At 39.5% G+C, this 27,792-nt stretch overlaps 1 protein-coding gene across 1 annotated transcript; it reads right to left on the reverse strand.

Annotated features, from left to right (window-relative positions):
• lrrc75bb (leucine rich repeat containing 75Bb) lies at positions 1 to 27,741 on the reverse strand. Its single transcript, XM_061061594.1, has 4 exons — positions 27,165 to 27,741; positions 21,015 to 21,143; positions 17,325 to 17,437; positions 1 to 1,908 (listed from the first exon to the last, which is right to left on the reverse strand). The coding sequence occupies exons 1-4, from the start codon at positions 27,447 to 27,449 to the stop codon at positions 1,308 to 1,310; spliced, it is 1,128 nt and encodes a 375-aa protein (XP_060917577.1). The 5' UTR covers positions 27,450 to 27,741; the 3' UTR covers positions 1 to 1,307.
• Between the last annotated feature and the right edge of the window lie 51 nt (positions 27,742 to 27,792).

Consider the following 27,792-nt stretch of genomic DNA (forward strand, 5'->3'; position numbering starts at 1 on the left):
ACACTCAAACAAACAAACGGACACACACACAAGCATCCTGTTAATTAACATCCCTGTAGACACAAACAGACTATCCTGAAAAATAGCATGGAAATCACATCAACATCTGTAAGCAGGATGAAATGTTGCGTTCACATGCGGCAAGTTTTATCAAATACCCCCCAGAATATTCGTATATAAGTAGTCATAATAAACCACATGTAATCATGCTCTCTTACGGCGGGATCTGATGTTATTTCTTCAATTAACAGTCATGCCCATTTAACTCTTTTTTTTTCTTTTTTTTTTTTTACAAAAACAAAAACTTCACATTTAAGAAGAGACAAAAATAAACTGCTGCATTATGTCCATGCCACAACACAGATGTATGTGCACACAGAGCTGGTTTTAGATTTGTTGTCAAATCTGTGTTTGCCTTAAAAACATTGTGAACATCTTTCACATTGCGTGTGGTCTGATTCATTATTATAATCATTCATGAAACCCAGACTGGACGAATTATCTGGGGCTAGTCCTATTTACTGAGAAATAAAAAGATCCTCTCCGCTCACCATCTGAGCCTGAAGGGACCTAATGAGGCCTGATAGCAGCAGAAATCAGTTCATCGCCAGCTCACACCCCAACTGTGTGTGCCATTTTTGGTTCTGTGTGAAGAACCAAAAATTAATAGATTCAATATGCTTTATTAAATATCACCACTCAGCAATTATTTCAGAATGAGGGTATAAATCCTGTGTAATGACAGAAATATGTTGGAAGCAGAATTTATGACTCAAAAAATATATTATGCCCAAAATATTGGACTAGTTAAAATAAATCTTGAAGTAGGATATGAAGCTTCTTGGACTTATTCCTACTTTTCATAGAAATGTTGCAGCAGGACTGAAGTTGTCAGAGAGACAGATTCAGTTGGGTAAATGTGCTAGGGGAATCAGCAACTCGCCCTCTTTTCTCATGCACTACTATTGAGATGCCCTTTTGCAAGGCACTTAACCCCTGGCACCTCCAGTGGACATTGGAAAAAGCTAGAAGTTTGAACCTGCAAGAGCACAATGTTTTAGAAACTCGATACTCTGAAAACAGCTCCTGGAACAATGAAATGTTGAATCGTGTAAATGAGGTCTTAGTGCCTGCCTCACACTGTAGAGCATCCAGGCAGACACATTATTTACAGAAACATGTGGGTCACTGTTAGCTTCTGCCACAATAACACCTGCTAACAGAGGAGGTCCGACTCAGGGTTGAGGTGATTCTGAGGGATATAAGGGGCACTCAGTCTAAAAAAAAAAAAAACAGCACTGACGCGATCACCTCCCACAGAAGTGCAATGACACACTTTTTGATATGTTTTCTTCTCTGAAGCCCCAGGATCGAAGCTCCAGTCTGTCCTCCTCCTCTCGATCATCCTCATCTCCATCGCCTTCCTCACAGAGGCTGGGCTCCTCCACAGAGGTCTCCATGTTTGGTGTGGAGCCACTCATTGCCTGAGCCTCTCTGTACTCATAAATGGTTGGGAGGCTGCTGCGTAAACCGAAACGGCGTCGCAGGGCCACAAGCAGCGGCTGCGGCACAGTAAAGATATCCACATTGTTACCCAGGTCAACCCAGGCCAGTTTTGGGAACCTCTTAGGATCCTTCACAGCATCTGTCAGGTCTTTCAGGATGGCCATGGTCAGACGGTTTCCATTGAGGGCCAGTATGGACAGTTTGGGCAGGCAGCCGAGCGAAGGCAGCAGCAGCCTTAAGCTTTCGTCCTGCAGCTCGGTGAAGCTCAGGTCCACAGCCGACACTGCGTCACTGCTGCTCTGCAGGTAGAAAGCCACGCGATGGACGTCTCGGCCAGACAGCGGTATGCCTGAGAGGTTCACCACATCACCGGACAGTTTCTTCTTCAGGGTGGTCTTCAGACTATTTGAAAAAGATTAAAAACAAAACACACACAAGCGTTGTTAACAAGATGAATCTTGCCAAAAAAGGGCATTAGTTGCAGACAGTTTGAAATATTTGGTCTTTCTTCAGCAGTGGCGTGTCGTTTTCAAACAGGTTGTTAAGACAAACGATCTTCACTTACTGATGCTGAGGTTATTGATTAAAAAGCCTCTGTTATGGGACTCCACACAGTACCACTTATACAGGAGAACTGCAAAGTATGCAACAAAAAGAAACAGCATCCACCAATGGAGTGTGTAGTAATCAATAATGTAAAGTAGAACATTTGCATTTAAATGTGTCTCAGTCTCAGTCCCTCAAGTAACAAATTCGCTCAGCCACTGTCAAACACTAAAAAGCACCAGCTCTTTTCAGGTTTTGGGTGTCACGTCCAACTGCCTCAGTCTGCAAGTACAGACAACCTTCAAAGAAATTAAACAAATATATTAATGACTTAATCAGACAGGAGAAGGTAAAAAAGTAAATTCACCAGATATGTCACCTTTCAACAGGCTGGGGTGTCATTCATATGTCTTTATGAAAGCAGGGATTGAGAGGAGATATACATCTTTTTACTGGGTTTTAAAAAAAGGTCAGTGTGTCTGAGGTTTTGTGAGTGACATATGAATAGTTCACTCCAGACTATCAGCAAAAGGGCCCACGGCTGTGATCCCTTGTTGCAGAGCTTAATTTATCACATGATCAAAATAAGCAAAAAGATAGATGTATCTATCATGTATTTATGTAGTAAGAACACTCAAAACAAAAGTTAGCATTGTGATCCTGAAACACTACAGCTAGTATTTTAAGACTCAACTGACTATACAAAACCCCACAAACAGATCTGTTGGAGATTTTGAACGTTTCATACTATAAGCAGCTAATTAAGCGTCGTTAGCTTCATGCAGATATGAGGAGCAGACTACAGGTGGTCCCCTCACTTATTCCAAAGGTCACAGCTCCAATTTATCTTGAAATTTGCAATCTCAAGGGCCAAACACTTAATCAGAAAGCTCCCTAAAAGCTTTATATAGCTTTTGTCCCCTTGTGGAAGTTTTATCTGAGACCTACAGCATATTTTAGTTAAATATTTCTGTTGGAGCTCCCCTTAAAGTATGAAGCTACCACCAGTAGCCAGCTAACTTAATTTAGCCAACTGGGTCAAAGTCCAACAACTAGCTTAAAAGCTTCACTTTATGGGGGTGACTTTGTGTTCTGAAAAATGATTTCAAAGCTGCTAGGGTCATTGACACCTCTATCATGTCAGTACAATAAAACACAATGAGCTTAGCTTACCAAAAAGTAGAAAAACAAGGCGAAACAGCTAGCATTTTCAAAATCAAGAACCTCCACAGGTGACAAATTAAAATATTTCAAATTAGCAAATTCTAGCAGTGCTGGTAGCTGAATTCTTTTGTACTTCTAATAGTGTGGTTAGTTGTTTTCACTGCTATCATTACTAATGGTAAGCTAGGTTAGCATTTTGCTGGCTGTAGCTTTAAATGTATTGTAAACACAAGAGTTATAATGCATGCCAACCATAGTAGAAGTAAATAGGTTATGTTAAAAATGAGCAAACTTTCCTTTATGTTTTGTCAGAGCTCTGTATATGAATTTATTTGAAATCATTTTGAAAAGGCAGGGGGACAAAAGCACAGTTGATGCATGGACAATCACACAGTGGGACAAAACTGAGCTAAGACCAAGAGTGATAGAGGCTAGTGATCGTTTCTTTCAGCCCAAATGACTTCAGACAAGGTGTGAGAGGAGTGCATTTCAAGGAAAAATACTACTGTTGCTTTCACAGGTGTCAGATTGGATCATTGTATCCCTAGCTGCCTGGGATCGCACTGAGCACTCTGAAACAAAATGTTCCCTTCGTACCAGCTTTGTTAAATATGCATTGGAGAGCTTTAAGTAAGCTCCATGCATGTGATGGCAGCAATGGTGAATAAGAAGAAGCCTGCTGCAGTGCATTAGAAATCCTTTCTTTGTAGCAACATTCAGACTTGGAGGAAGTCATCGGGAGGAATCTGCCAAACAAATGACAATGAGGTGGAAGAGTGGGAGACTTTGTTTAAAAAATCAGACAAACAGCAGAAAAATGTTCTGGTTAAGTGGCCTTAAGTTTATCCTCTCTTTGTCTTAGTCCTGTTTGCCTTTGCTCGCCCCTCTGCTTCCTCAGGCACAATGAGGATTATCCATGCCTCGCTCTCTGCTCGGTCTTGGAGCTTTATAAATCGGCAGGCTGCACGTTTTACATCTATCAACCTTTCTGCCTGTTAGGGGAAAGAAAAAGATCTGTAGCACCACAGAGATGTGATTCGAAATATTATTGATTCCTGGAACAGCTCTCTTTGTTCATTGCCTTTTCTCCCGATTCTGCTCTCTTTATTTCCTGGCCTCTTAATTTTTATATTATGACTCTTATCCTCTCTCTTGTTCTGAATTTGATCTGCAGAAGCACCTGCACCAAATTTTCCACATATTACTTTGCTTTTTGACCCTGAAACACATAAAAATATTCAAACAAAGGCTGTTAGAAGAAAAGAAACAATGATTGGTTTAAATGCAACCTGTAAAAATGAGCTGCAAATAGCCTTGGACTAATTATTTCATTGCCTTATTATTTTATTATTTTTGCCTTTTACCAGTAGCTTCTAAAAATGCCATTGAAGTCTGTCTGCTTCTGCATTGTTTTTGCACACTCCACCACTCGGCTTCAGAAGGTTTACTGGTCCTCTGAGCAGCTTCTGCACTTTACTATAATGAAACTGATTATGAGCATCGACTTTGGTTCTCTTGGACTTATCTATAGGAGGGCTTTCCTTCTCGTGTGTTGTAGTTGTTTTAGTAGGAAGAGCTATTCTATATAATGCAGCAATAAGTGCAGCATAAGGGTGGGCTTTAATTTGCTTTTAATGAGACAGAGTCGATGACAACTTCTTTCTTCCTTCTCTGCTGCCTCCTGGCACCGTGGGAGCAGTTCCACCCACAGGTTGCATGGCTGGGGGCACAGCTAACATTACTGAAGCCTCAGTGTTCACTATAGTCCATCAAATGATAACATTATAAATAACACAAAATGTCTCATCTGGTCTCTCTTGATGTGGCTGCCATGCTCGTAGGCAGTGGTGCATATCCTCTTGGACCATCTCAGACACAAACAACTTCAAAGGACAGTCTACCCGCATAAACATGAGAGCAAGAGAAACAACAGGATGCCCTGCATTGGGACTCATTTAAAAGCAAAGAACTGAGGGAAATCCATTTATTGACATCCTCAGGAGCAACTGATACAACAGTGTAGGAATCTAATAAGAGCTGCCTCTCTTGTGTCAAACTATTGGCTGCTAAATGTGGGTTGAGGCAGACTGTCTAATTGCTTTTCATAGCCTGTCTTTCCTCAGGGATGTTGTTAACTTTTACACACTGAACAAGGGTCCTTGCTGTTCTATAGTTATGTAAACCCCAGAGGTGGGAACCAAAACATCTGGGGTGTGTGATGTGTAAATGGAGTGCAGGCAGAGAGACCCAGCTTGCAGAAAAGGTCACAACAAAACCAGCGATTGTGTCTTTTAATCATAAATTGCAGAATCTGTGTTTAGAGATGTACACTGCTGAATAACCAGTGATTGAAGCGCTGTTCACTGCAAACTGTAAGGGACAGAGGTGAGACTGAAGAACAAACATACAGTTTCCTGATGTATCTTGCAGGCTGCCAGCGTTGATGCAGAGATTTATTCCGAGCATCAGCTGACCAGAACCTACCATAATAATGCACCCCCTACAAATCTGGTACAGCCTTCTCTTTCCACAGCAGAGCGAAAATATACATTATACATTTTAAAGTTTCAGATAATAACTGACATTTTATTTCCCCCCAATATTTAACCTATGGCAACTAGTGTACTATGGGACAATGTAAATATCAATCCAGAACTTTAAGATTTGTTAAAAATCTTAGACATGGTTATTAACTGTATTCTAACTGCACATGTGATCCTTGTAGCTCATACTTGCAGGTCTGTTGGTCTGGGCTGAAATGGTTTTTCTGAGGCTGAGCTATATATCATGATAACTTAGTTTGTTGTCTAAGAGACTTTACAAAACTTGAAGACTCTCCTCACAAGTAGTTTGTTTCCAACTATTTAAACTGCTTGTTTACCACTAATTTAATCGGTAGCTCATGGCTCTTTGCACTGTGGAGTACCCCAAGGCTCTTTTCTAGGTCCCTTTCCATTTCCTGTCTATCTGCTTCTGTATGTATGTTATGAAATGATAACTATCCATTTCATTAGTTTGCTGATGACATGCAACTCTATTTATCTGCAAATTTATCAAGAATTGCAATCAGCTTGATGTTCTTGAAGAACTTTTTCTCACTAATATTCTCTAATTCAAATAGGAAATGAAAACTGGAACCTTCCCTTGAGCCCCGTACCAGAGATTTATGATTTCTCTTTGATTCTTATTGTGCCAGCTGATAACTATGTAAAAAATCCTACTTCAATTAATTCTTTAACATCATTTTTGCTATTCTGATTTTCTTGGTAACTAGCGGTTTACCTACATATATGTCCAAAGGCATCAAACTCTAACAACAGCACCTCTGGCCCTAACTTTTTATCCTGTGACATTGCGTTTGTTTAGTTCATACAAAACTGTGGAATGGTATTTAAAAGAAGACTCATTGTGGCTTTATAGGGGATTAATATGAGCTTTGGAGCAGTGACTTTTCCCCCTTTGAATAAAGTCAAGCTAACAGTTTTACCTGTTTCAGTGTTTATGCTTTGATAACCAAAATAACTGCTGTCGCTAGATTAATCTTTTCCAAATAGACATGAGAATTGGAAGTAGTAATGATCTTCATTTAAACTCGCGAGCGCAAATAAAAAACGATTTGACAGATTATCAAACTGTTCATTCAATCCTCTTTATAAATCTGTGATTCATACATTTAAATATTGACTTTAGTTACAATAAGCCAACTATATATGAAGTGTGTCTCAACTGCACCCAAGTAGCTCCAGTAAAGTCTCTGTAACCATAGAACAGTGCTTAAAGAAGGAATGTGCAGGCAAAAAGAGAGGTCAAACAGTTAAGTATATTTACTTAACCAACTCTGATAATAGTGACCACCATCAATTATTAAACACAACATTAAATAATGTGAGGGGGAAGAATAACCCGAACACTCCATCTGTCTCTTGATGAATTACTGATTCATGAGAGTAAATGAAGGGGAACATGTAATCTGTGTGGGTGGACAGATTACAAGTTTCTTCTGCAATTTGCTTTTAACTCTCACCCTGGTGGCAGAATATGGAAGAGTTGTACCATTCTCTCTTTGAAAATGTCAGTGTGTTTTAATGGAGGACAATGAACATGTTGGCTTGACCCTTTCAACTTTGAAAACGTTTACCACTCCAGCCTGCCATCTCTCTTCAGGTTAAGTGTTGAGGGAGTGTTTGGTGTCATTGAAGGGGAAACTGATTAGCTAAGCAGGGAAATTGAGAAGCTGCAGACTAACTTGTGTAACATTAAGAGACAACCAGACTCATTGGAGACTTTCCTGACACTGAGTGGTCCCAGACATGTTTCAGAAAACGAGTGATTACAGAAATCAATGGATTGTCCTTGACCTCAAATAGAGAGGCTGTAATCTTTTCTGGGGATGTACTGTATAGAATCATTGAGATGGAAACAGTAATCAAAGGTTTACCCTATATTTGTATATAAACCTTTAAAAGAAGAAAAAAAAAGAAACTTAACAAAAAGAACACAAACAACAAAAATGTCAAATAAGTAAAACTGTAAAAAGAAAAAAAAAAGTTTAATGCGTGATGAAAAAAGAACATACAAGTTCCTAAAATGGTTATTTTAAGACAGACACTAAAGTGTACATGAAGGCATGTTTAATGCCCAACAGCAAAAGCAGCCTTTTCTTTAGTTGTAGACTTGGAGACTGTTAGGAGACCTTTGTTTGCAGGACTTTAGGGAGGAGCGGGTATGGAGCCAGATCCTGAACTGCTGTAAAAGTAATGAGTAAAGCCTTAAAAACAATTTATAATGGACTTGAAGATGCAAATAGGCTTAAGCTGAGGTGGTGTGACATCTTTGTTTCTAAGATGTTGTTTAAGAAGTTTTTCTTAAAGAAAGCTTGTTAGCTCGATAATTTATCCAATTTTTTTTGTACAAATAATGTATGCTTTGTATTCATTACCTAAGATCTGATATAAATCAAATAGCATCTCCCTTGGGAGAATAAAATCTGTAACACAAATTCCAATTTACTGCCTGCTGAGCATGCAGAGACAGAGAAACATGCCACTCCTTTCAGGGGAATGAAATAAAAGCACTTGAGAAACATTGGATGTGGAAGCTGCTCCACAGACTCTTGAGATTGGTCAGATCAATGTCTGCTTCATCAACACTTTGGTCCTGACCTGTTTATTCCTTGGATCGATCTGAAACAGCTTGCTTGTAGGCATGTGTATAAAACATGAGCAGTCGTCTTGCTCAGCCGTGGGAGAGCCTATGAGGGTCTCATGTACAAATTCATCCTTGAGAAGTGAGCAGCTTGTAAAGAACTGCTACTCTCTTTATTTCTGTTTTTCTCTTTTATCTGAGTGTGCCTTCAGGCCTGTGACTGCAGGCTACATTACTGAACATTTCCCAAAACAGTTTGTTTAACTCAGTTTTAGTATCAAAAATGTGACTCATGAGCCTTGGGACATTTTGGCCTGTGTAAATGAGAATCATTTACAGTCACTCTGAGCTGAAAATGTAGTTAAATTAGCCTCATCTATGCAGCTGTCACAATAATACTACGGTTAAGTAGGATATGTACTGGCAAATCTGAAAGTGGGGATTTCATACACCATCCGGTGTCCTCCAGTTTCTCGAGGATAATAGCACTTTTTCTGGGAAGGAAAAAATAGCCTTGAAGCTAATTTGGATTAAATTTCAGTAAAGCATTTAGCAGCAGGGCTGATTAAGGTTTCCTTCGTTATATGTTGGAAACGGAGCTGCTTCAGGCTATGCTATGTTCTGACATTGCAGATCTGTCACTTGGTTCTAAGAGACTTTGATTTTTAAGTTTTGGGGAAAGTAGTAATGATGTCAACACAGAGTGAAACAGCAGCTATTAACAACACATTTGCCCTTCAAAAAGAAAAAAAGTTATTTTTCAGAAGAAAAGTGAAAATATTAAAAGGATGTTTCAATTTACTAACAGCTAATTCCTTGAAGGTGTCACACACATTTTGTCATTTGTCTTGAGTGGCTACAGATGTGAAGGTGGAGTTTTAATGAGCTCTGAGTAGGACAGAAAAAGACTCAAGGGAGTGTAATAAATCTTTTTTAGCTGTAAGCTACTCCATCAAAAAATTCTCGTGGGTTATTAAGACATGAATGTCAAGAAAAAATGTCAAGGAAATGACACTTTTTCCTCAATACAAAAAAGCAACATTATAAAAAGTGTACTAATAGAAATATAAAAGAGGGAAAATATGATCTACTTTCTCCTGAGAATAAGATGATCTCACTGTACTACTCTGCTTATCTCTGTTTACATAAACATAACACAAACAGCCCACTATAGATGTGACATAATATATGGCTTGTGACAAAAGATAAAAGCATATTTGTTGCCGCTGTGCCAATGGTTATGAAACCTCTCGGTACAGAATGTTCTATAATGCAACTATGCAGCGTGTAAAATGCAAAATGTACTCCTCGGGTGAGCTATAAATTCACCCACCATTTGATTCGATGTGACAAACTAGACGCTTATAGGAGAATTCCGCGACAGAACACATAGAAAACAGTTTGCGTTATATAACTGTGTATATCATGGAGGAGTGAGCCTGAGTGTGCCACACTGTGTCAAGGCACAGTTATGAAATCAGCATTAAAATGCAGGGCTTCATACACACACCGAGGGGCTTGATTGTGGGGAGTGATCTGTATCAGGCTCAAAGCAACGAGACCCACAGATTATCAGAAGCACAACAATTCTTGTTTCTGTTATTATCCCGGAGCAGCAGCAGCCTTATCTCAGATTTACAGTTAAAATCCAATCAATGAGAGGTTAAGAGTGGTTTAATCCCTGGAGAAGACACAAGGAAGCCCTGAAATGCAGTAATTTAAAGCAGCGTAACACAAGCTTTAAATTGCTGTTAATAATTAACGTGTCGCTTTGATCAACAAGTTTAATGGTTGTGATTATTTCATTAAAGCTAGGTCCCGTGAGGTTGAAATGATGGACACTGAGCATCTCTTCCTTCTCTACTTCATCCACCAGCATCTCGGTCGGTACTGCGGGAAGTCCTCAATTATTCATAGACCATGATGGTGTCTAGATCTTTAAGTCTCTATTAAAAGTGGAGGTCAAATAGAAGTAGATTGAGTGCATGGTGCAGTCAAGTGGAATACTCCATGTCTGAATGGAGTAATGACCAGAGAAAGAAAAACCTTTTCAAAAACCAGACATCTGTGTTTGTCTGTGTTTGTCTATGACACAAATGTATACTTTTCTCATATTCTTTTCCATTTTTGTCTGTTTTTTAACCTCTCTTCAGTAGTCAACCTTGTGAGTTACCTAGAGGTCAACCCTGCTGAGTCAGAGCCTGTTTGGCCTTCAAGTGCACACCTCAGGGGGTGACTGGGCTGCAGAAATGGGTCATACACGAGTTTAAGTCAGATGACACGTGCGTCAGTGTACACGAGCTACAAATGCAGTAAATGTAGTAAAGAAGAACTCTGTCGTTCATTTTTCCAGCTATGTGACAAAGAGTAGGTCTGATCGGAGAAGAGGTGAGATCTTATTATTATTATGGAGGCTTCACATCAAGAGAAAGAGACGTTTCCTGAGCTGCAGGGAAAAACATGAGCTTTTACTACATGGTAAAAAACCCTGGATCCAGTATGAGACCATGAATGGAAATAAAAATATCACTCAAAGTTTGTCAAACAAACTATTGGTAGAAATAGGATACTCAGTCAATTTTCAATATATGAATGTTTTGTAGCTTGAGTACCCAGGTGGACCCTCACATGTACTCAGAGAACAGCACACCACAGCACCACTGTGCAGGCCTTATCAGTGCAAAAGGTCATGGTATGCCATTTTAATATCATTGAGTCATTTAACATATACTGTAACCACACATTTTAACCTTAAGGTAGAGAAAACGTCAAGGACAACAAAGATACTAGCCATGAATATCAGTACAAAGTTTCTCAGAAATGCACCATTAAATTGTTGAGATATTTCAGACCATGCACCAGAAAGGCAGACCCTGCCATCTACAGAGCTAAAGACACAAACAAAACTCTTCCACATAAAAGCATATTCTTTGTCTCTTGTTCATACAGTATGTAGGCCACTTGAGACAACAGCTTCATCATTTATTTCTTGTTGCTCACGGCTATTTATATGAAATGTTGCTGGTTTGTTGTGCAAGTTCAGAATCCTAAGAACCTCAGGATTTTTTTTAGTTTTACCCTTTTTTTAACTTGACTTTTTATGAAAAAACCTCTCCCAAAAAGGTGCAACGCTTTCATTTTCTCCCATTAAAAACCTGCATTTCGTTTTAGTATGATTTTGCAGTCATCTTTTCCTCCTCCTAGAAAAAGCAAAAGAATAATATAAATATAGTCACAATTACATGCCAAAAGGGCTTGCAGCTTGTTGTAGAAAATGGCCATTCAATTATATGAAAAGATTAATTTTAGATGAATTATTTTAGATATGCCTAGATGTGATTGGACAGTAGAATATTCTTTAATTAGGTCACAGACACACTCAATAGTTCGGACTGCAAAGGTTGAATATGTAGAGCTTTGACAATATTGCTGTGGCCCTGAAAGGATCAAGTCAAAGAGAAGGGCTCAAAATAACAGTGAGGGGGAGAGCTAGGAGGGATTTCTTTAAAAAATGAGAGCAAATGAGTCTGAGCAGAGCAGGAGAGAAAACGCACAGAGATTTCAAGTGAGCAATTCTTTGGTGATTAGCCGGTGAAAAGCCGCAAAGGAATCTGGACTAGAAATGTCACCGCTGAAGAGGAGAAAATGGTCATAAGCATCCCCCACTTCACAGATGTCCAAAAAAACTTTCACTCCATGAAGAAATATAGTCAAAGCCAGGATTTCCAGATGGCTTTTAGCTGGCTAATACTTCACAAGGTATGATTCAGAAGTGAGAGGATGATGCCACTAGAGGAAATTTGTTTTTTTCTTGAAGTTAAGCAAAGACAGGTCCTTATCCTGCTGATGTTGGAGAGACTTTTTCTAAGCAGACACACTGAGTATAAAAAAGCAGGTCACAAGTGGGTGTTTCTCTGCTTCCTCCAGGATTCCTGTGGCAGCAGAGAATGAATCAACGTTGGAGAATATTTGAGGATGAGGACTCATTGGGGTTGATATGATAACTCTGAGAACTCAGCGGGAAATACGTTTTAATTTGTTAAATAAGCAATCTAAACAGATTCCTTTAAAATAATGAGGAAAGATGAAAACCTCGATGAAAATAGATGTTCTGGCATCTTTGGGTTGAAAGTAAATTTGGCATCCATGCCTGTAAAGTAGAGCTAATAGGAAAGCATAGGCAAACATTTCCCCATATATGGTCCAATTTAAGTAAAGTAAGTCAAATTCATTCAGCACCTTTTAAAAACAGATTTCCACAATAAAAGTTTAAAAGGCAAATCAGAGACACATCAAAAATAGAGAATTACATTAAAGCAGACATTTAACAAATAGGTCTTAAAATGCTTTTTAAAAATGTCAACAGTGCTCAGTTCTAGTGCAGGACAGATCCAAAGTTTAGGAGATACAACCTCAAAAGCACAGTCTCTTTCAACGAAAGTAAAGATGATAAAACATCCAATGCTTTCAAGTGAGGCTGACTCAAGATTTGAAAGACACTTCTACTGAGACCACTCAATCAGGATTAAGGTATTACAACACCTATCTTCCTCAAGTCCAAATGTGGTCATGTATGGCGCCTAAAAACAAGCTTGCAACAGCTGAAATGCCAAACTAGAAGCTTTAAAACGGTAGTCAGTAACTGAAGTCATGGAAGCTATACTGTACATCCACTTCTTTTATGTAGTCTAAGGTTGAAAGGGGTACCTCTTCAGAGAAAAGGTGAAGACGCATACAAAGAAAGGTAGGTTTTAATTAAAGCTCAAAGTAGTCTGAGGATCTGGCTGCAGACATTTCAACGTGACGGCTTTCTAGCTTACAGAGAGACGGTAGGTCATCCGATGCTGTTCGTGGCTGGGGACGAGCACATTTGAAATGTACGAATGTCTAGCAATCTGAGGAGGGGGAGGGGTCATGCTGATTAAAAGGAGATCAGCATATTAGTAATGTTGAGACAGGCTTTTAGGAGACATGTGATGGAAATACAAGTTGGAGTTAAGCAGAATCAGTGAAAGTTTAGAACAAAAAGAGGATTCTGAAGGTTGGTCCCTAATTGGGGCTTTGAAGCTTAAATGAAATCTTCCTGTCGTATCCTTGTTTGCATAATGAAGAGGATGAGGCATGTCAAAATTCTTGTTCAAATATCGAGCAGGGTTTACTTTTCATCAAGTTTGACCTTTGCTATAATAAATATGATGTTTATGACCTTTTCAACATGTTCATGATGTTAAAGGAGCAATATGTAACCCTGACACGTCGTGTTTAAAACGGGCACGGCAGTCCAAATTTTTAAACATTGAAAACCCTCCTCCCCCTCCTCCGTGGAGTCGATGTGCATGCAGGTTATTATGTGGCCGACACTGACGCTTCCATGATTAGCCCGCTCTGCATCAGTCTTGAAACCTTTCTGCATTCTTATTTCTCTCCATTTTCAAAAGCATCGCCAATATTTTATCCTAGTTTTACTTTTACCACTTTTCTGCTTGTGGATCCTATTAGAAATATGCTGAGCTTTTTAGGTCGGGTAAAATCAGTTATATCTGAGCCAGTTCACTTGCTTGCTTCCATCTCTGTAGCACGTTCGTTTGACGTTTGCATGGCAAACCGAGAGGCGTCCACAACAGCCATGTGGGGTTGCCTTAAAGCTGACTACCCTCTCAAAACGAAAACAAAACCATTCCACACCGGAATCGAAACTTAGGAGGAGGACATACTGGCTGCTGCATTGTCCTCCAAGAAGCCAGCAAATACATAGCATGATATAGTGAGGTCATTTTATGATATCTTACATATTGGTACTTTAAATGTCACCAGATATGTTATTGTGTGTTGCTAAGTTACAAATGAAGATCAGTTAAAGTAAAATAACTTTTGGACTTCCTGCAGTTTGAGCTGTAGGAGGAAAGTCACTTCAGCATGAGGTCTGGGTCAAATATGAAGACTCACACAGACTTTTAAAGCTCACCCACCGCTGATTACACCTGCCCAAACAGCTGTCATACCCACAATTTCTTTCACCCCCGTCCTCAGTCTGCACGACCTGCACGACTGAACATTAACACTTAATCCTGTCAGTGGTGTTCTATGCTGAGTCAAATACAACGAAAATTGCCAGATGCACAGATTTTCTTCTATACTTGGAGTGATTTTACTCTCCAAAGCTTAACACTAGAATTCTGTTGTCTTCTTGAACCAAACTAATTTCTTGAAATGCACTGAGGACGTCTGTGATATCTGTTGTAAAAGCCAAGTATCAATAATCTCACTGCAGTAATGACAGGTAATAAAATAGCATTCGCAACTGGAATACAATCTCTTCAAAATGTGCTGCAAGGGCAATTTAATGTGTAATAAAAAATATGAGCTTAATCAATCTGAAATTCAATACCAATTACAATTACGATAAAACCTCCACTGGGGCAAAACAGTACTTCTCTGAAAGCTGGCACAAGCAGCTGCAGAGACCTAAATGATATTGTTTTGACAGAATATTCACAACAACACAGTCACTTCGATGTTGGAGTGTTATAAAAGCAGAGCAGGCTTGAGTAATAAAAACTTAAATCATGACTTATGTGTTTTTGCAGAATGATTTGCAACCAGTTGCATATATTTCATTCAAATAATTCAATCAGACATGATTGGAGAGCAGACTGCAATACACTTCTCGAATGATCAAATTATCTTTTCACTATTACTTGGAGAAAATGGAAATATATGCAATATAGGATGCAGTATTTATATACTGTACATATATATATCTATATCTATATATATAGATATATATCTATATATATATATGTACATATATATACATATATATATCTTTCCTAAACATGAAGAGATCAAATTCACGATCGATACGAAGCAAGGCAGGATGAAAAAGAGGGAAACACATGGTTCTTATCGGCAACCTTGCAGTGATTCCGCCTCCCCCTGTTTTTATTTCTCTCCGTCTGACAGAGTGTTTCCCCAAGAGCCTCGGCTCAAACTGCAAAGCCGCTCTGTGTGGCAACTGTTGAACAAAATGGACTCTCACAAGACGGAGAGAGAAAAAAATCCCACAGGAAACGAAGGGGAGGAAGAAAATCAATGCATCGAAGAGAATTTAAAACAGGAGAAATGGAGGAGTGAGGAGAAAAAAAAAAGGATTAGCAAAGCAGAAAGGTGAGGGAGGAGGAGACAGACTGAGAGAGTTGAGCTAAAAGGAAAAGATCGATAACAGAAAAGCGTTTGATACCATGTAAACTGTGTTTGAATGCATCAAAAACATCCATTTCTGCTCGTTTTAGTAAGCTTTATATTTACAGGGAAAAGAAACAGTAGGGGCTGGTGTCTGGATGCTTGCAGCAGAGGCTGTGGGAGAGACTGAAGCTTGCTAATGAGCACACTGGGAGATTCTGCCTTGTTGTTCTGTTGAGTGTTATTTCGAAAATATTGCAACCAGGAGACTGGGGCGGGACGTTCACTCCAGCTGTCAAAAAAATCTTTCAATCTGGGTTAATTGCTTGGGGAGACGGAGCCTCATCATCATCGTAATTAGAGAGTTTTTTTTTTTTCTTTCATTACATCTCCACAAATGCACCTGTTACTTTCATTGAGTTTGAGACCATTTTAATTTTTTAGACTGCAGCAGCAATCAATGTCTGTCTGGCTGACCTCTGGTGGCCTGCAGTTTGATGATAGTTGTCCAAGTTCAACTCAACCCAACTTTATTTGTCCCTAAAGGGCGATTGGCTTTGCAGCAAGGCATTAAAAGGATGGACAAACACAAAAGACGACTCCAGTTTAAATTGTGCAACCATGCCCCGTATCTAAGTTTCTTGTTTGTCTCCTAATCATCCTCTGAGACAGTTCAGTAGTAAACATGAAAGCTGTGCTGTAGTGTAAAAAAAGTCTGGGTTGTTAAAGTCTCAGCAAACACATCTTTTTTGCTGCCTCAGTTGGTGTTAAAGCTGGTGTGAGGCGGGTTTTGCCACCATAGTATCAGGTGGGAATCAGTTTCTGCAGCTGAGAGGCAGGTGTGAAATTAGAGGCACGATGCCATTGGTTAATAAATTTGACATCCCTCGATTACAGTAATACATGACTTCAGACTGCATCTAGGGTTTTAGAGGAACACCTTGACGTACCAAGAAACAACTAAAGGTAGAATTTAAGTAAATACAGAGATTTTTTTCACAGTAATTCATTCACACAGTGAGAGATATATAGCTGTGTGGTGCTTGTCAAATAAGCTTACAGTCATTATAGAAAGTATAATATAAGAAAAAAGGAATAAAACATATCTTGTGTTTAAACAACCCTCTGTCATTATGGTAAGAAATCCTGCAAAAAGCGAAAAGAGTGATCTTTACATGAAAAACACACCTCAACCTTACTAATGTAACGTGCCATTTTCGTAAATCTTCACTTGGAAAAAACGCCTTTTCTGTTCAGGGGATCAACATGTGGAATGCTATACCTGCAGAGGTCAAACTGGATCCAGACTGGGGTCATTTTAAACTCAAACTGAGTCACTTCTTAAAGAGGACTTGTAGTCTTATATGATCTTCAGTTCTGTAGTCATTGCTCTTCCTGTTTGACTTCCTTTTATTGTATGATAGTTTATATCCTGTACTGTTTCGTGTGTTTATGGTTGTGCTTGTTTGCTTCTGTTTTATTTGTGTCTATAGTTGAATTGAATGTGTTTTAAGGGCCCGTCTACTGACAGGCAAATTAGCTAAGGCTATAAATGCTATAGTGTGTGGCAGCGGTTTACTTGCTCCAAACTTGTCTCCATACAAATAAACATGAAGAAGAAAAAAAGCACAAACCACCGATGTAACCTTGATAAAGTGAAAAAGTCTTTGTCAGAATTTGTAGAGAGGCTCTTTATAGTTTTATGAATTGATACTTTAAATTACTTTTTGTGTTAACTATGGCGGAGGCTGAGTGTCAGGCAGCTGAGAGGACTCACTTACCAGGCCTGAGACTTCCTCCTGGGCACACTCTGCCTCGTCCACTTAGAGTGAGGGGTCAGGTGGTAGATAAGCTGGCGGCAGATCTTGTTGGTGGACTTGAGGGACTCAGTCTCCTACACAACACACAGGAAGGAAAGGTATAAGATGAGAAATGAATCTAGTTCATACAACAAAGTGAAACCATAGAGCTGTTTTTTTGCATAAATTTATCTAACCCTTTTTTGTGGAGTCATAAAACAAACCACATGAACTGTATATATTATATGTTGGATGTATAAATACTGGATGCCTGATCTCACTTTCTTATTTCCTGCAAACTTCAGATGTACTGATTTTCCCACAGTCACAAAGTCTTTCTTGTCCTTTGAATACAGCAGCTTCAAACATTTCCTCCGCAGAAACATTAATTTATTTTCCCTTCTGCCTGCCTCTTTGCTCCATGTCTCGCCTCCCCCTCCTCTCTTTGCTCTCTTCCTCCTCCGTCAAAGCCTTTAAACGGAATGGGTTGTGCTGAGCAGGGCAAATCTAATTAATGGTACAACACGACAACAAGACAGAGGCAATGTGGCGAGAGAGGGGGAAAAAAAAAAGAAAGACAGGGGCAATTTACCTTAAGGCAATTAAGCATTCCTGCTGTCGCTTCTTTTCTCGGGCGCCCGAACAAACATGCCTCATAGTTTCTAACATTCAGTGCTGCTGTTTCAACCATTTGGATGAGTGAGCATCGTGTTGCAGCGGCGCATACTGATTTGCGATGAAGAAAATGTGACTTTGTGGCCTGGAAGTAAATGTACACTACTGTAGCTCTATGAGCATTAATCATGGGTCTGTAAACCTGAGTGCATCAAACTAAATATACAATAGATGAGCTGTCAGAAAGTGATGACCACATGCTTCAAAACATTCAAAACTGATCTATCGCTCAGCCCTCAATATGTCCTTGAATATATAATGTAAATAAATGTCAGTCTGGTGGAAAAGTAGTGGACACTGAAGCAGCTGCCAAGCCTTAAATTCAGCACATTGCTTCTCTACATCCCCATCACGTCTGACACAGTCTCTGCCACGGGTCGCCAGCCAGTCAGGAGAACATGTCTGCCTCTTTTCTCCCCTGTCCTCCTGGGCTTTCCTCGCCAAAGCAAACAGCGATAAGATTAGAGTTTCTCACAGGTGATTATCAGCCGGACTCGGCGAAAGAAAACTAGAACACTTTATCTCGAGGCAGTTCATCTTTTCCTTAAAGAGATAACTGCAGACTGAAGATAAGTGCAACGGCTGTCGGCTCTGTGTTTTACAGCCACTCTGAGACACACTCTGGTGTCCTTACCCTCCTCATATCTGAGTTTGCAATGTAATTTGAATTCTAATATCTCTGATTTGTATGCCACGCTACAAGTGGATGAGCTGACTCTTGATAAATCGTGATCTAAATCCCGAAGGAATAGTGCTTTATTTCATTGACATTATGAAGCCAAACGGAAATCATATACTATGCATAAGTGAAAGGGTTTTCTTATTGATTCACTAAAAATGTAGGGCTGTAATTTCTGCGTTCACAAATAATAATAGCATGAAGGAACATTTGAAAGCATCAAAAATCTTTAATTACTTACATCTCTTTGTGTAAAATGAGTCTCCAGTCGATCTTTATATCTCTGGACTGTACTTTGATGGACTATGTATTGGGGTGACGACATGGGCCCAGTAAAAAATGGACGTAGGCACCATAATGTCAATCAATTCTTTGTAAACTGCCTTTTTGACTCTTTGAGTTTGGCATTTGTTTTCACCACCAAGTTTGTTTTCTGTAGTCAGAAGTGATCATATTTGGATGACATGGTAGCACCGGATAGGAGCCATGGTCCTGCAAAGGTCATCTATCCAAAGCATATTAGTCTTCACTCATGGCTAATTCATTAGCTGAAAAATAAGCCTGTTCATTTTACTTCCTGTGGTGGTTGTTTAATCGAGTAGTTAGTGGACTAGAGAAGCTAACTTTGTGAAATAGAGCATCTTAAAAAAAAAAAAAAAAAGACAAAAGGCAATGGAGAAGTGTATGCCTAACCTGCTTCACCTTGTAAGTGTGAAGTTGCTACAACGGTGAATGGAACAAATTATCTTCAAATCACCTTCTTTACATTTCATTTGTGGTTTTGCTAGCTCATATATGCATTCCAAACAATATCACTGTCACTTTTCATTAAAAAAAGGAGATAGCGCTACCTGATGATAACATAGCTATGGCTAATAAATTAGCATTTGCTTACCACTCGTTCCTCCCCAGCTCCTCTCTCTCAGCCATAGTGCAGGGCAAAGTTTTAAATTCATGCCTTCAAATGAAAATAGTACACTACCACGACAAAAACAACAACAACACACCCACCCTGCTAAGACTACCCTTCCTTCAGCCAAGTCATTTCTTGATTTCTTTGCCTGTGTTATATTTTTCTTACAGGTTCTTACAAACAATAAAAGGGGTCCATAACCGGGGACACAACAGACCTCACACTCACAGCACCAACTGGACTCCAGCTTCACCAGTTAGATCCCATTTGCAACCTGTACGATTCCTCCAAGATCTCTAAATGATGGCGTCAACCCCATGATACCCCATAATCCTCTGTGCACCGGAATCTGTGGCCCTGACCCTGTTGACCTCAGACTGATCCCTGCTGGTAACTTGCCCACACTTTTCAGCATGAAGCAGCCATGACAGATAATCTCACACACCTGCAGGTCTTGAGCACAGATGCTGCCTGTTGGCCACTGAGCTAAAAGAGCATGAGAGCAGAAGGGAGAACAGACCACAGGGTGCCACTGCAGAGCCAAATCCTGACCCAAAGTCTCCCTCAAGCCTTTTAACTACCCCCTCACCTGTCCGGAGTATGTAGGTATCCACTTTATAGCTGGATCAAAACATCAAATTGATCTATTTTAGGTCAAGTTGTTGGAAGTTTGTCACTTTGTTTCTGCTGTTGTTATTGATGAGTGATAGAAAAATGGTTAATCTAATTCTGAATCATTTTTTTAAAAAAGGAAAAGTTTTCTTAAGTACACTTTGATGAGTAAATATCATTGGCCGTGCAAGAAACCCCTTTAACTACAAACATTGTTTTTTATGCTTTGGTTTATGTATGGATTAAATGAAGGGGGTCATGTATAAATCAATAAACTTCATACATGATTGCAGGAGTGTTTGTTAACATACAAAGAGCAATGCTAGCTAGAACGTCTCTAATTTTCTGCTAGGGTTATATGTCCTAGTACAAACACAAAAGAGGTTTCAAAAAAGGGTTTCTACAAAAAAGGGTTTCTACAAAAAAGTGTTTCTACAAGATCAATGTTCAAATAATTTATATTATAATAGTTATATTATAATAATAGTTTACAGGATCCTCTCACATTCAAAGTTATTATGTCACCTAATGCTAAACACATTACATCTTCTTAGTGCTTGTTGTTGTGTTTGAAGGAGGCAACCTGACACTTCAATGCTGCCACAACAGCATGCCAACAATGTGACACATGCACTTCAGCATGGCTAATAAATGCGGACGCTCTGCAGCTCGTCTCTCTGGTTCATGTTCTGTTAATTAAGGTGAGGTGTTTTGTGTTCGGAACAAAGAGCGGCTGTTTCATAATTCATGAATGTAACAGTTAAAAACCGACATGAAAAAGCTGGATTTTTACCCTTTTTGGACACTGAAGGTCCCGTGCGAGACTGAGCAGCAGCTCATGGGAAATGGGGTCCACCAGGTTGAGAAAAGCAGCATTCTTGTACAAAATGTCATTGAGGGACGTTCCCTGGAGTCCCAAATCCTGAAAGAAAAGATAAGAAAGGAAAGTGACTCAGTTTACCTCTCACCAGAACTTAAATGTAGTTACAATTCATAAATTATTTGCCGAAAACACACTCATCTTGATGTTGCTTGATTTAATATTCATGAGGCATTTCATGGATATTTAGATGAAATAGATTATCATTTTCTAATAGCTGTGATCATGACCCCCTTTCATCCTGCCCTCTTATCACACTGCAGCTGATTGGGGGTTTGCCATTGAGAGTTGGCTGCTAACATCAAATGGTTTCATTTATATCTGTGCATATACTGTATGTGTGTTTTCAGATACGTCTGTGGGCGTTGGGATTAAGGTTGAAGCAATCTAAAAATGAAGTTGTCTTTTTTTTATTTTCTTTAACGTTAATAAAGAGAATAAGGTTTCATTTGCAGGTTTTGGATGTGTTTTGTCTCGCAGGAGTTTCTATCACAAGAATGAAAAAAACAACTCTTAATCTGAGAAAAAACTTTTTGATTCCAGTTTAACGCATTTATGCCTTCCATCTTCAATTTTCAGGATTGAGCAGAGCAGGACACAACATGTAATCTACGTCATCTTCCAGCTGTTTTTACTCATGAACAATGAAGATGTACAGAGTAGAAAGCTACATCCTCAGGTAATGCTTCCAGTGCTGACGTGTCATTACCAGTTTGAGAACTAACATTTTCAGACACATCAAATAGTCTCAGCGGCATGCAGCATCCCCCGCATTTTAAAGGGAAGATACTAGCACTCACACACAAACACACGACAGAAGAAAAAAAACAAGAAACAGCAGGGAAGACAAGAAACGGCGTACATGAAACAAAATGATGAGGAGATGAAAGGTTAAGAAGAAGAGGGAAGATCTTCAAAGAAAAGTGCCTTTTTAGACATAAAGCTGCGTTTCTCACTTAATCCAAAACAACTGTAAGAAGATGATTTCCCCCACTCAAACATCATGGTATACCAGCAACTGAAATACTGCAACTCAATCAAAAAAAAAAAAACAAACACAGCAAACATGTTTCACTGGACCTTAATCGTCTTGCTTTCAGCAATGCTCACTTTATGACATGTAAAAGTGAACAACCAGAAGCTGTGGGGCTGAAGAGTAAATACTGTCAGCTTTATTTGAACTGAAAAGCTTTTCAAACATCCGGCTGGAGGTTGAGACTGTGTAAAACATGCTCTATACGGCTTGACAGCTCTAATACTTCGGGGCACAGTGGAAGCAAAGACGAAAACTCCCATCAGCATTTTCTCCTCCTCCAGCTTTTGGGTTGATTTATTACAGCTGAGCTCTGTGGGATTCCCTGACGCTGGACTATCCTCCAGACCAGCTCCCTCTTCAGTAAAACCTCATTTAGTCAGGCTGAAGGCACCACATGTGTCCATAAATGAAAGCACAAAGTAATCTGAAGATGATTTCATTATGATGATGTGTCTTAAGCAGCTGCTTTTTGGAGCAGCTCGAAGAGGGATTCAGAGCTAAAATGTGTTTTAAAGATCTGATACAGGGGATTAGTTTGACTGATCTTGATCAGAAAAGCATGAAATGTCTTCCTATTTGTGCCTTCAGATCTTGCTACAAATGTCCTCTTGAAAGCTGCATATCTAATCTGACATACGCCTTGTCACAAAGAGTCTGAATAAACGGATGCGCACCGAAACGCAGGATGTCATCCCACACATGCAGTTCATTAGAATCCAATTAAACATATTTCACAGTGTGACAAATCCAGTCCCACAGTTTCCTGCTTCAGTGTACGAAACATGTTAGGACTGTCAGGTAACAAACCCTCCAACTCCTTTTTATTTTATTTTACTTTTACTTGACTTGTTGTGACCTTTAGAGCAATCACCCAATACTGTTCATGGTTGTCACATGAAAAATGACTGAAAATCTGTTTCATCTCTGAGAGGCGAATGCTTTGCCAGCAGCAACAAATGTTTGGTAAGGATATCTGACAAATAGGACGAGGTCAGCATGTCATCTTAGTCAAATGTGAAATTGCATATGAAGGATGGTCTTGTCTTTTACACTAAACATGCACTCAAAAGAGCGATTTTTAAGTTTTATTAAGAGTCATAGACTATCAACAAATTCTCCAAAGTTCAGTCTTTGAATTAAATATTACGCTCTGTCACTCCAGCACATACATTTTTATATTTGATTAATGTTGCAGCTACATGCCCGAAACAATGACTAAAAAAACTAGAAAAATCTCAGTTTATAAGGAGTATACCACAAACTCATTTTATTTAAAATAGTAAGATATCAAGGAGAATGTGCCTATTACATTTTCCTAATACGTTAGTAGAGAAAATAATATTGCTCTCATGTCTGTATGGTAAAGAGACATTAGAGTAGGCATTAGCAGGTTAGCTTAGCCTAGCATAAAAACTGACATTTCGTTAGTTAGCATCCTTTGAAAGACCCAGCCTTCCTAGCCTGTGTAGACCGCTCAAGCCGAACTGAAATAAGACGGCCTGGTCTACGGAGAATTTCCTGTTTGTGTCACCAACCCTTACCTTGTCGCCTAGCAACCTCAAGCTGCACCAGAACTAACTCATTTATGAAGCCCATGAGACCACTGCTCTTAATCTTTATGAATGAATGAACAAACAAACGTCAAGCAAACATTGAAATGCGTTCAAACTAGACAAGACTCAGTGATTTACTAAGCTATACATATCTTGATTCCTGTTTGATTTCTGAATTTTTTTGGCTTTGTATTAATTTTATTTTATAGTTTATCTTCATTGTGTTTGGTTCTTATCAACTAATCTTTAGATGTAATTGTGAGATTTATGCCAATTCATAATTGTAATGTCAGACTTTGAGTATAAATAAAGGTTTAGAAAAAGAAAAAGAAAGAGCTGGAACGCAATGAATCTTTGGATATGTTGGAAGAAGAATGCGATAGATCCTTCGTTGGCCAACGAAATGAGGACGCATTTGAATGCCACATTGAAAGGAGCCTTCAAAATGGGACATCCTTCACCACATGGAAGTGATGTAATTGGCCTTCTAATGCCGAAGGATGCAGCCCTTAAATAGGGACATACTGTAGCCTCCATGCTAAGCTAAGCTCAGCTAACTAGCAGCTGAATGTTGCTTTTTACCAGACACAAGATTAACATCAATCTATTTTGAAACTCTACCACAACAAACGAAGGCAAATGTGAAACTAAAGTTCCCACATTTATTTTAGCCATGAAGGCACTGATGTTACATGCATCTTGGTCTACTTTACTAAAATGATCTATTCCTTTTCTTCTCAGGGGACTGGGACTGATCCCAGTTGTCATTGGGCAAGAGGCAGGTTATACCCTGGACAAGTTGCCACTCAGACACTGGGCAAACACATACAGACAGACAAGTGCTCACACTCACATTCACACTTCCACTCAATTTTAAGTCAATAAATGCCAAATAAGCATGTCTTTGAACTGTAGGAGGAAGTTGGAGTCGTCCCTAAAGAGAACACAGGCAAGGGGAAAGCATGCCGACTCCATGAGAAAGGTCCCTGTCTGGCCAGAAATTCAAACCAGGAACTTTTTCTGTGGGGCAACAGCGGTAATCATTATATTTACCGCCGTGTTGCCCTTGTCTACTATTATTCCCCATATTTAGCATGTATGAATATGTTTACATAAAAAGTATCAGGATGCATTCTTGTCAAGAATCTTAAACCTTAACCCCATTCGTAGGTCTTATTTTACTATTTAACACTGGATGCCCGGTACTATGAGTCAGAAGGCACAGAATTCTGACTAGAAGTTATACAAGGTAAATGAATTAAGCAAATAACATACGTGTGCTGAGGAAACTGACCTCAGACTTCAGAAAGGTAGTTCAATCACTAGAGAGACCACCTTAATTAGTGCCTTTTCCATGGCTGCACATTGGTTACTTAGTGTTCGTGTTGGGGAGCATAATTGATATGAGCAGTTGCTGATTCTTTGTTTACTAATGAATATCTAGAAGATCCCAAACTAATTAACTTAATGGCCCAGGAGGCAGATATGGGATGGAGATACAGTGTGGGGGCGCTGGTGTTATTGGTTTCCCTTCGTAATGACTCCCTCTAAAGAGACATGTTCCCGCATCTATCATCTCAAGGTGATTATCTCCAAATCCATCCGTCTCTGAGAGGAGAAGGCCGCTTCACTGCTTAAGAGCAACAATAAGAAATCTCCTGCCAGGTTTTTTTTTTTTTAAAAGTGCTGAAGTATTGTTAGTCAGACACTTGGCTCAAACCCCAACAACATACAACAGAAGCAGTGCTCTGGCTTCACCTCAGCAAGAGATGGAGAGTGTATTCATGCTTCGTGAGCAGTTCAAATGCTGAGCTTCGAGGAAAGCTGCCCCTGCTCACGACCAACAAATGCACGAGTTGATCTTTAAAATATTCGTTCTTATGAGATATCACAGACTGCAGGAGGACTTTAATCAACCTGGACAGACATATTGAGGTCTTAAAGGAAGCTATGCATGAGTCATATCCCTCCTGCTTCACACAAATATGAATATGAATGTTTACAATGAAGTATAAAGCTTTCTGCAGAGAAATATAGAGGTACCTACAAATCCGTCTTAAATGCAGACGCCCACAGCTTTTCCTCAGCGTCGTTTTCCTGCTTTTATCTCCACACACCTGTATAATTTATTCTATGGTAGTATACAGATGGGCAGGGAGTTTTCGTGACAGGGATGCCCTCTTGATCAGAACTGCTTTTGTCTGAACTTCGAAACTGTGCTCCTTTGATCCGTGCACATACCAGAAGGCAGAGGAAAGCTCAAGCTGAGCTCTAAAGTCTGTTATTTTCCCCTCCTCTCTCTAGTTAGGATACATTTTAAGAAAGTGAGGATTAAGCTGAGCAAGGTGCTACACAGGAAAATGTAACGGATGTAAAATGAAAAAAAAAAAAAAAACATCACTAACTTCTAGTTGAGAGCTAAGAAGCTGATGACAATGAAGTGTTTGCATAATGCTGTGAAATGGGGCCATATTTTATCTGTTTAACAGCAGAACTGAGTTTTTATGAATGGCTTCTTCTTCTTTTGTATTTGCAAAATTCACATTCTCTTTTATCGTTTATCAAAACCTCCTTTGAAAAGGAACGACTGAACAACAGCAGAAGAAGAACAGACATGACTTGTCATTCATTGCAGTTATACAATTTATACACCTGAATAAAATAACCTGTTTCCAAGAGTCTATAGGGTTGTAAGCTGCGAGAAACAAATATTAAGGCATTTAATCAAGATTTTCACAACTTTTCATTTACAAAGCAATATTCATCTGAGCAAGTCTTCCTTTACTTGTTTTTTTATTTCGTTTTTTTTTATAAAAAAGGCCAACACATAATACACTCAGTGTTCTGTGTTTATTGGAGCTGATTGAATATTCAGATCATGAACTTGCTGGCTTCTTTCCCTCTCAGACAAAACAGGTGGTTGATTCAGACCAGACTCTCACCCACTGAGGCTAAAACCTCATTATAAACTCTCCTTTTTTCCCTCCGAATTATAAGCAGGCGGCGACAGAGTAGGTTATAGGCTACAGTATTTGCTCTTTATGACAGTAAGGCTTCCTTTAATGGTAACATTTATTTAAAAAAAAATGGTAAAGGATTAAATGCCTTTAACTTTTAAAAATTGACTTACACACTGACACCTGCTGACACAAAAAGTGGAATACCATTTGTTTGTGCTTAGCTTTATGATGTAGACAACACTCCTAGGCTAGCTCATACAAGTGGAAATAAAAACTCAGCAACATCATGTTAAGCACAAGTAGAGCTAGACAAACTTGTTATTGTTTCATAACTTGCAGATAAACGATAATATGCCTTTTAAAGATGGATTTAAGTTAACTTTTGTCCACGCGCTCATATGAAACCCACTCAGTGCGTCAATTAAATTAGTTTCGTCCTTTATTGACCACATTTAAGGTAAGAGGCGAATACTTTTGAATAAACTCGGTGCATTATAGAAATGTAAGTAATCACCTTTCTCAGGAGTTTTAGCACTTCGGCCGCCTGCTCCGTCTTCTGCTCCCGGAGAAGCCGCTGGATGTCCCGGATCCAGGCCACCCGGCGGACGTACGGGCTGTGGTTGGTTTTCCGCAGCATCCCCGGGAGCTTGTCGGACCTGAGCATCAGGGAGGTAAACAAGAAGTCTCTTCTGTCGCCACTTCTCTCGCTTTCCACCTGGGTTTCATTCCTCTGGCGTCTTCTCTTTGACAATTTGCTTTCCAAATCGAGACTTCTCTGTCTGGTCAACTTAGAACCCATCACTCCTGAGAGGATGTGTCGAAGCAGGTAGTGGAGAGAGGGATTTCACAACATGCAGCCAAAACATCACACTTTCCTTGTAGCGAGATAAAGAAACACTCATGTAACCTCAGAAAAAGCAGCGTATGAAAGTTTTAAAGCTACTCCTAAGTGTAAAGCAGCACCGTAAACAATGTGTACGCGGTTTCGCCGTCGTCCCCTGCGTTCATCCGTCCATGCACTGCCTAAGCACTCTGGCATCCTTTGCTTTACTCAGAGCTCGTGCGCTCCTCAGCCAATCAGATCGTGTTTCTCCGCACAGCCTGAGACTGAGAGGCATGGAGGAAACTGTTGGCAGCTTACA

Source organism: Labrus mixtus, chromosome 17 (assembly GCF_963584025.1).
Source record: "Labrus mixtus chromosome 17, fLabMix1.1, whole genome shotgun sequence".
Lineage (NCBI taxonomy): Eukaryota > Metazoa > Chordata > Actinopteri > Labriformes > Labridae > Labrus > Labrus mixtus.